The sequence below is a fragment of the Lucilia sericata genome, unplaced genomic scaffold, assembly GCF_015586225.1.
Source record: "Lucilia sericata isolate MDLA Ls3-8-SP2 unplaced genomic scaffold, ASM1558622v1 Contig002394F_arrow, whole genome shotgun sequence".
NCBI classification, from domain to species: Eukaryota; Metazoa; Arthropoda; class Insecta; order Diptera; family Calliphoridae; genus Lucilia; species Lucilia sericata.
In genome coordinates, this window is record NW_023996192.1 from 54477 (window position 1) to 63924 (window position 9448).

Here is a 9448-nt window from a genome sequence, read left to right on the forward strand (position 1 = left end):
AAGACCATTTTACTGGCCTTGCTTTAAATCCTACATGGCGGCCATGGCCTGCTGTGAACGAATGCCTCGCTGTTCAGTGATTTTAAATTGCAACAATACAACCAGATAAGTGGCCATGAAGGAAACATTCTGGAAATAAATAAAATTCAAAGAAAGTTATCTTATTTTGATCGAAATCGAATCAGTTTTAGTTTTTCTGGTTCAGTCTAATTCTGTTCTAGTTCTTTTCTAGTTCTGTTCTAGTTCTGTTCTAGTTCTGTTCTAGTTCTGTTCTAGTTCTGTTCTAGTTCTGTTCTAGTTCTGTTCTAGTTCTGTTCTAGTTCTGTTCTAGTTCTGTTCTAGTTCTGTTCTAGTTCGGTTCTAGTTCTGTTCTAGTTCTGTTCTAGTTAGTTCTGTTCTAGTTCTGTTCTAGTTCTGTTCTAGTTCTGTTCTAGTTCTGTTCTAGTTCTGTTCTAGTTCTGTTCTAGTTCTGTTCTAGTTCTGTTCTAGTTCTGTTCTAGTTCTGTTCTAGTTCTGTTCTAGTTCTGTTCTAGTTTCTAGTTCTGTTCTAGTTCTGTTCTAGTTCTGTTCTAGTTCTGTTCTAGTTCTGTTCTAGTTCTGTTCTAGTTCTGTTCTAGTTCTGTTCTAGTTCTGTTCTAGTTCTGTTCTAGTTCTAGTTCTGTTCTAGTTCTGTTCTAGTTCTGTTCTAGTTCTGTTCTAGTTTCTGTTCTAGTTCTGTTCTAGTTCTGTTCTAGTTCTGTTCTAGTTCTGTTCTAGTTCTGTTCTAGTTCTGTTCTAGTTCTGTTCTAGTTCTGTTCTAGTTCTGTTCTAGTTCTGTTCTAGTTCTGTTCTAGTTCTGTTCTAGTTCTAGTTCTGTTCTAGTTCTGTTCTAGTTCGGTTCTAGTTCTGTTCTAGTTCTGTTCTAGTTCTGTTCTAGTTCTGTTCTAGTTCTGTTCTAGTTCTGTTCTAGTTCTGTTCTAGTTCTGTTCTAGTTCTGTTCTAGTTCTGTTCTAGTTCTGTTCTAGTCTGTTCTAGTTCTGTCTGTTCTAGTTCTGTTCAGTTCTGTTCTAGTTCTGTTCTAGGTCTGTTCTAGTTCTGTTCTAGTTCTGTTCTAATTCTGTTCTAGTTCTGTTCTAATTCTGTTCTAGTTCTGTTCTAGTTCTGTTCTAGTACTGTTCTAGTTCTGTTCTAGTTCTGTTCTAGTTCAGTTCTAGTTCTGTTCTAGTTTCTGTTCTAGTTCTGTTCTAGTTCTGTTCTAGTTCAGTTCTAGTTCAGTTCTAGTTCTTCTAGTTCTGTTCTAGTTCTGTTCTAGTTCTGTTCTAGTTCTGTTCTAGTTCTGTTCTAGTTCTGTTCTAGTTCTGTTCTAGTTCTGTTCTAGTTCTGTTCTAGTTCTGTTCTAGTTCTGTTCTAGTTCTGTTCTAGTTCTGTTCTAGTTCTGTTCTAGTTCTGTTCTAGTTCTGTTCTAGTTCTGTTCTAGTTCTGTTCTAGTTCTGTTCTAGTTCTGTTCTAATTCTGTTCTAAGTTCTGTTCTAGTTCTGTTCTAGTTCTGTTCTAGTTCTGTTCTAGTTCTGTTCTAGTTTCTGTTCTAGTTCTGTTCTAGTTCTGTTCTAGTTCTGTTCTAGTTCTGTTCTAGTTCTGTTCTAGTTCTGTTCTAGTTCTGTTCTAGTTCTGTTCTAGTTCTGTTCTAGTTCTGTTCTAGTTCTGTTCTAGGTTCTGTTCTAGTTCTGTTCTAGTTCTGTTCTAGTTCTGTTCTAGTTCTGTTCTAGTTCTGTTCTAGTTCTGTTCTAGTTCTGTTCTAGTTCTGTTCTAGTTCTGTTCTAGTTCTGTTCTAGTTCTGTTCTAGTTCTGTTCTAGTTCTGTTCTAGTTCTGTTCTAGTTCTGTTCTAGTTCTGTTCTAGTTCTGTTCTAGTTCTGTTCTAGTTCTGTTCTAGTTCTGTTCTAGTTCTGTTCTAGTTCTGTTCTAGTTCTGTTCTAGTTCTGTTCTAGTTCTGTTCTAGTTCTGTTCTAGTTCTGTTCTAGTTCTGTTCTAGTTCTGTCTAGTTCTGTTCTAGTTCTGTTCTAGTTCTGTTCTAGTTCTGTTCTAGTACTGTTCTAGTTCGGTTCTAGTTCTGTTCTAGTCCTGTTCTAGTCCTGTTCTAGTCCTGTTCTAGATCTTACTTACCGATGTTATTAACTCCCTGTTAATATTAGCATAACCATCCAAATTCATTATCGGGGGGGATTCTTAGCTATAGCCACCAAAAACATTTCCACTTCTTTTGTGTAGACGTATCCACTGCCGTCAAATTGACATTCAGCAATTGAGTTTGAAAATCTAAACCCACCTTCTGTGAGGCATAGTGGGCCTCATTGCAAATTATATACAAAAGACTCATGCAATAGAAAACGATGACAAAAAGACCCACCTCCTTGTAGGTGGCACCATGATCAATAATTTCACTAAACGAACCGTAAGTAGCAATGATGGTGGTGAAAAATACCACCAAGCAATACATGCCATACATGTTAGAGTAGGCGCGACCTGAAAAAGTGGGAGTAGCAGTTAAATAAAAAACTTTTTAGAGACTTTTATATTTACTTACCCAACTGCTGCATCATGTGACTTAAATCGACCCATAAATGACGATATTCTGTTAGCTTTTCAGCTGGCTTATCACCCTTCAAAGTGGTTTCCAATGAAATCAATAAAGCCTTGCTAGCAGTGCCAAACGCGGTGCAGTTAATATACCTTAATATTACAGAACATAATTTTTATATATCTGTGATCCAATTATAATGGTATCTCAAACTTACCACAAGCTACAAAAACAATTCAACATGGCTATAATAGGATAATAGGCAAAAGTATACCACAGTTCAAAATCGGGCTGCAGAAAGTATTGCGACAAATTTATTAGAATACTCAAACCCCAGGAACATATACACAAGGCCCAGGTTAAAGAATATAAATTTGGAAAAACTATTGGTGTACCAGTAACTTTCAAAAACTTTAGTTGATAATTGGTCCACATATTTTTGAATATAGCCACTTGAGGACCATGACGCCAACTGGCCACGGGCAGCAAAAAATTGGTGAATAGCAAACTGATAAAAATCACATTGTAAATAGCCTCATCAAACCTTTTATCCGAGTTTACTATAAAATTTTTCACTCTTTCTCTCAAGACCAATACCACTACGGTAGTTTGTATGCAGTAGATAAAAATGGCCCATAAAACCTGTTTTGAATGCCAGGAAAATCCCGTGCGTGGTAAATTCGATTTCGATGGATTACGATGTATGGGCATAACGCCCATTATTTGAAACAAAACCAATAGACTTTTCGTAGTATGATAGAAAGAATCATGTTTGTCGAGCAAGTCCGGATCATCTACGGTCTCATGTTTCCGCACATAATAATCGGTTAAATTATTCATATCGCTGCGTGCCAATATATCCAATTTTTCACGAAATCTCAATTCATCTTGTAGAAATTGTTTTTGATTCGGATTTAAAACGGGAGCAATTTTCAACGGTGATTTAGTGCTGACAGAAGCCCAAAAGGCCATGATGTCGATAATGTTCCAATTGTTGTACTATTGCGGGTTAAAGGAAAATGTTTGAAAACATTTGCTGGCAAGTGCTTAAATAGTGACAAATTTAAAATTCATTGATTACACTGGTTTGTAATATTAATGGAGGGGTAAATAGAAATAAGAAAGTTCTAGGTTAAAAGAGGAGGAATATTTTATGAATTTCATAAATGTTTATATAAACGCAAAGTGAAAACGTCAAAGTGATGAAATAACCGCAACTAGAACAGAACTAGAAATAAACTAGAACAGAACAGAACTAGAACGGAACTAGAACACAACTAGAACAGAACTAGAACAGAACTAGAACAGAACAGAACTAGAACAGAACTACAACAGAACTAGAACCAGAACAGAACTAGAAATAAACTAGAACAGAACTAGAACACAACTAGAACAGAACTAGAACACAACTAGAACAGAACTAGAACAGAACCAGAACAGAACACAACTAGAACAGAAATAGAACAGAACTAGAAAAGAATTAGAACTAGAACAGAAACTAGAACTGAATTAGAACAGAACTAGAACAGAACTAGAACAGAACTAGAACAGAACTAGAACAGAACTAGAACAGAACTAGAACAGAACTAGAACAGAACTAGAACAGAACTAGAACAGAACTAGAACAAACTAGAACAGAACTAGAACAGAACTAGAACAGAACTAGAACAGAACTAGAACAGAACTAGAACAGAACTAGAACAGAACTAGAACAGAACTAGAACATACAGAACTAGAACAGTACTAGAACAGAACTAGAACAGAACTAGAACAGAACTAGAACAGAACTAGAACAGAACAGAACTAGAACAGAACTAGAACAGAAACTAGAACAGAACTAGAAAAGAACTAGAACAGAACTAGAACAGAACTAAAACAGAACTAAAACAGAACTAGAACAGAACGAACTAGAACAGAACTGGAACAGAACTAGAACGAACTAGAACAGAACTAGAACAGAACTAGAACAGAACTAGAACAGAACTAGAACAGAACTAGAACTGAACTAGAACTGAACTAGAACTAGAACACAACTAGAACACAACTAGAACACAACTAGAACACAACTAGAACAGAACTAGAACACACTAGAACAGAACTAGAACAGAACAGAACAAACTAAACAGAACAAAACAGAACTAGAACAGAACAGAACAGAACTAGAACAGAACTAGAACAGAACTAGACAGAACTAGAACAGAACTAGAACAGAACTAGAACAGAACTAGAACAGAACTAGAACAGAACTAGAACAGAACTAGAACAGAACTAGAAACAGAACTAGAACAGAACTAGAACAGAACTAGAACAGAACTAGAACAGAACTAGAACAGAACTAGAACAGAACTAGAACAGAACTAGAACAGAACTAGAACAGAACTAGAACAGAACTAGAACAGAACTAGAACAGAACTAGAACAGAACTAGAACAGAACTAGAAACAGGAACTAGAACAGAACTAGAACAGAACTAGAACAGAACTAGAACAGAACTAGAACAGAACTAGAACAGAACTAGAACATAACTAGAACAGAACTAGAACAGAACTAGAACAGAACTAGAACAGAACTAGAACAGAACTAGAACGGAACTAGAACAGAACTAGAACTGAACTAGAACATGAACTAGAACAGAACTAGAACATGAACTAGAACAGAACTAGAACAGAACTAGAACTGAACTAGAACATGAACTAGAACAACTAGAACAACTAGAACAGAACTAGAACAGAACTAGAACAGAACTAGAACAAACGAGAACAGAACTAGAACAGAACTAGAACAGAACTAGAACAGAACTAGACAGAACTAGAACAGAACTAGAACAGAACTAGAAACGAACTAGAACAGAACTAGAACAGAACTAGAACAGAACTAGAACAGAACTAGAACAGAACTAGAACAAACTAGAACAGAACTAGAACAGAACTAGAACAGAACTAGAACAGAACTAGAACAGAACTAGAACAGAACTAGAACAGACTAGAACAGAACTAGAACAGAACTAGAACAGAACTAGAACAGAACTAGAACAGATCTAGAACAGAACTAGAACAGAACTAGAACAGAACTAGAACAGAACTAGAACAGAACTAGTAACAGAAATAGAACAGAACTAGAACAGAACTAGAACAGACTAGACAGAACTAGAACAGAACTAGAACAGAACTAGACCGAACTAGAACAGAACTAGAACAGAACTAGAACAGAACTAGAAACAGAACTAGAACAGAACTAGAACACAACTAGAATAGAACTAGAACACAACTAGAAAATAACTAGAACAGAACTAGAACAGAACTAGAACAGAACTAGAACAGAACTAGAACAGAACTAGAACAGAACTAGAACAGAACTAGAAACAGAACTAGAACAGAACTAGAACAGAACTAGAATAGAACTAGAACAGAACTAGAGCAGAACTAGAACAGAACTAGAACAGATCTAGAACAAAAGTAGAACAGAACTAGAACTGAACTAAAACTGAACTAGAACTAGAACTGAACTGGAACAAAACTAAAACAAATCTGGAAAAAACTAGAACTAACTAGAAAAGCTGTGTAACCTTTGTTATCATCCGGGCCAAATCGCGTGCTAATTGTTTCCAGACACTTGTTATTTGACATAACAAATGCATTTGAAGTGTACAAATCATGTAACAATTAAAATAAATAACCAACCTCTTTAGGCCTTAAGCACTAACTAACAGATAGTTGTCAACAAACCAGCAAACATTTCGGACTTATAAAATAAACAGAAAATAATGTACACTAAAGTTCAATCGCCCCGCCCACAACCTACTACATATCTAGCTAACACCCTGAAACCTTCGCGACAAACGGAAATTGTGAAAAGGCCAAACCCTTGTTGGCATGGAGTTAAAAAGATTCTCTTAAGTATTTGGTATTACTTAAAATTATATTTGGAAACCTGTGTGGCCCATTGCTATGTCTATCTTGTCCGGAATGGTTTAACTCTGTTGGAGAGGATTTCTGGTTTATTTTGATGGCGATTTGTCATTACTTTTGCTTTTTCATTGCCTTGCAATCGGTAACGCGTTTCATGAGTAAAAACAGTTATGTGGGCATAGAACGTAACTATTTCGATTGGAATACCACTTTGCCGAGTGTGACCATATGTCCAATGGAGAGAGACTAAATAGGGAAAAGTTTGATCATTTTTGCGAGTAAGTAAAGATATATTTTTGACTACTACTTTAAATAATATTTATATTTCCCAGAATGTACGATATCACCGCTGAACATAAAGAAGAATTGTTCGACTTTCTAGAACATTTAGCCAATTCTACTTATATTAATTTTAACGACATTCCCATACACAAAACTATAGAGGGAACTTTGGATAAAATTCGTTTAAAACCAAATCGTTATATGGAACTTATATACAATTTAACAGCTGACGAAACCATGAACCCGAATGAAAAACAACGTGTCCGCACTGTTGACAATGGTGCTAATATACACACCCGTCAAATTCTAACAGAATATGGTCTGTGCTATCTATCGAATAGTTTTCTGCCCGAGGAATATACCTCACGTTATTTAATATTTGGTGAATATCCCGAGAATAACATCTACGAAGAAGAGGCTCATGTGAGACCAGTTCAACAGGGTTCTTTTCCGGATAGATATATAGATTACAATTTTATAGGATTTCAATCGGCCATGGATGTAAGTTGGGAGGTTATGTATTAAAGTTATTCAAAATGGTTTTAAATTTAATTTTCTTTATAGCTGTATGGTCACAGTGCTTTTGATGTCATGAAGGTGGATAATAATGTTGGGCTACTCCACAGAGAATTTGTATTTTGAGCCGACTGTTACTGAAATTACAACAACTAAGAATTTTGAGACGTAAGTCTTCACATTTTGGAAGTTGTATATTTTTATATAACTATGAAGTTCAATTCCTAACATCCTTTTACGTTTGCTTCCTATTCAACCAATTTTTAATATCTGTTGTTCTCTGTTTAGGGAATCAAATGTTCGCCAACGAAATTGTCGTTTTAATCATGAGTCCAATTTAACCCATTTTCCGATCTATACTAAAAATTTATGTATGCAAGAATGCCGTCTGAATTTGGTATATAAAATTTGCAAGTGTATACCACATTTTTATCCAAATCGATGTAAGTTATTAGACCTAGAACTGAACTAGAAAAGAACTAGAACTGAACTAGAACTGAACTAGAACTGAACTAGAACTGAATTAGAACTGAACTAGAACTGAACTAAAACTGAACTAAAACTGAACTAGAACAGAACTAGAACAGAACTAGAACAGAACTAGAACAGAACTAGAACAAAACTAGAACAGAACTAGAACAGAACTAGAAGAACTAGAACAGAACTAGAACAGAACTAGAACAGAACTAGAACAGAACTAGAACAGAACTAGAACAGAACTAGAACAGAACTAGAACAGAACTAGAACAGAAATAGAACAGAAATAGAACAGAACTAGAACAGAACAGAACTAGAACAGAAATATAATAGAATAGAACTAGAACTGAACTAGAACAGAACTAGAACAGAACTAGAACAGAACTAGAACAGAACTAGAACAGAACTAGAACAGAACTAGAACAGAACTAGAACAGAACTAGAACAGACTAGAACAGAACTAGAACAGAACTAGAACAGAACTAGAACAGAACTAGAACAGAACTAGAACAGAACTAGAACAGAACTAGAACTAGAACAGAACTAGAACAGAACTAGAACAGAACTAGAACAGAACTAGAACAGAACAGAACTAGAACAGAACTAGAACAGAACAGAACTAGAACAGAACTAGAACAGAACTAGAACAGAACAGAACTAGAACAGAACTAGAACAGAACTAGAACAGAACAGAACTAGAACAGAACTAGAACAGAACTAGAACAGAACTAGAACAGAACTAGAACAGAACTAGAACAGAACTAGAACAGAACTAGAACAGAACTAGAACAGAACTAGAACAGAACTAGATCAGAACTAGAACAGAACTAGAACAGAACTAGAACAGAACTAGAACAGAACTAGAACAGAACTAGAACAGAACTAGAACAGAACTAGAAGAGAACTAGAACAGAACTAGAACAGAACTAGAACAGAACTAGAACAGAACTAGAACAGAACTAGAACAGAACTAGAACAGAAATATAATAGAATAGAACTAGAACTGAACTAGAACAGAACTAGAACAGAACTAGAACAGAACTAGAACTAGAACAGAACTAGAACAGAACTAGAACAGAACTAGAACAGAACTAGAACAGAACTAGAACAGAACCAGAACAGAACGAACAGAACTAGACAGAACTAGAACAGAACTAGAACAGAACTAGAACAGAACTAGAACAGAACTAGAACAGAACTAGAACAGAACTAGAACAGAACTAGAACAGAACTAGAACAGAACTAGAACAGAACTAGAACAGAACTAGAACAGAACTAGAACAGAACTAGAACAGAACTAGAACAGAACAGAACTAGAACAGAACTAGAACAGAACAGAACTAGAGCAGAACTAGAACAGAACTAGAACAGAACTAGAACAGAACAGAACTAGAACAGAACTAGAACAGAACTAGAACAGCAGAACTAGAACAGAACTAGAACAGAACTAGAACAGAACTAGAACAGAACTAGAACAGAACTAGAACAGAACTAGAACAGAACTAGAACAGAACAGAACAGAACTAGAACAGAACTAGAACAGAACAGAACTAAACAGAACTAGAACAGAACTAGAAAGAACAGAACTAGAAAGAACTAGAACAGAACTAGAACAGAACTAGAACAGAACTAGAACAGAACTAGAACAGAACTAGAACGAATATAAGAATAGAACTAGAACGAATAGAACAGAACTAGAACAGAAACTAGA

The 9448-nt window shown here is 35.6% G+C and overlaps 2 protein-coding genes across 2 annotated transcripts; one reads left to right on the plus strand and one right to left on the minus strand.

Moving 5' to 3' along the window:
• Positions 1–30: 30 nt before the first annotated feature.
• On the minus strand, positions 31–3527 carry LOC119613870 (gustatory and odorant receptor 21a). Its single transcript, XM_037969942.1, is given in 6 exon segments — positions 31–129; positions 2141–2197; positions 2200–2240; positions 2243–2500; positions 2562–2707; positions 2773–3527. Coding segments are annotated over 6 exon segments (1356 nt in total).
• Positions 3528–6559: 3032 nt separating this feature from the next.
• On the plus strand, positions 6560–7703 carry LOC119613873 (the record flags this gene model as incomplete). The annotated part of the gene is given in 5 exon segments (XM_037969944.1): positions 6560–6700; positions 6703–6740; positions 6795–7245; positions 7309–7358; positions 7549–7703. Coding segments are annotated over 5 exon segments (835 nt in total), but the record flags the coding sequence as incomplete, so codon positions are not given.
• Between the last annotated feature and the right edge of the window lie 1745 nt (positions 7704–9448).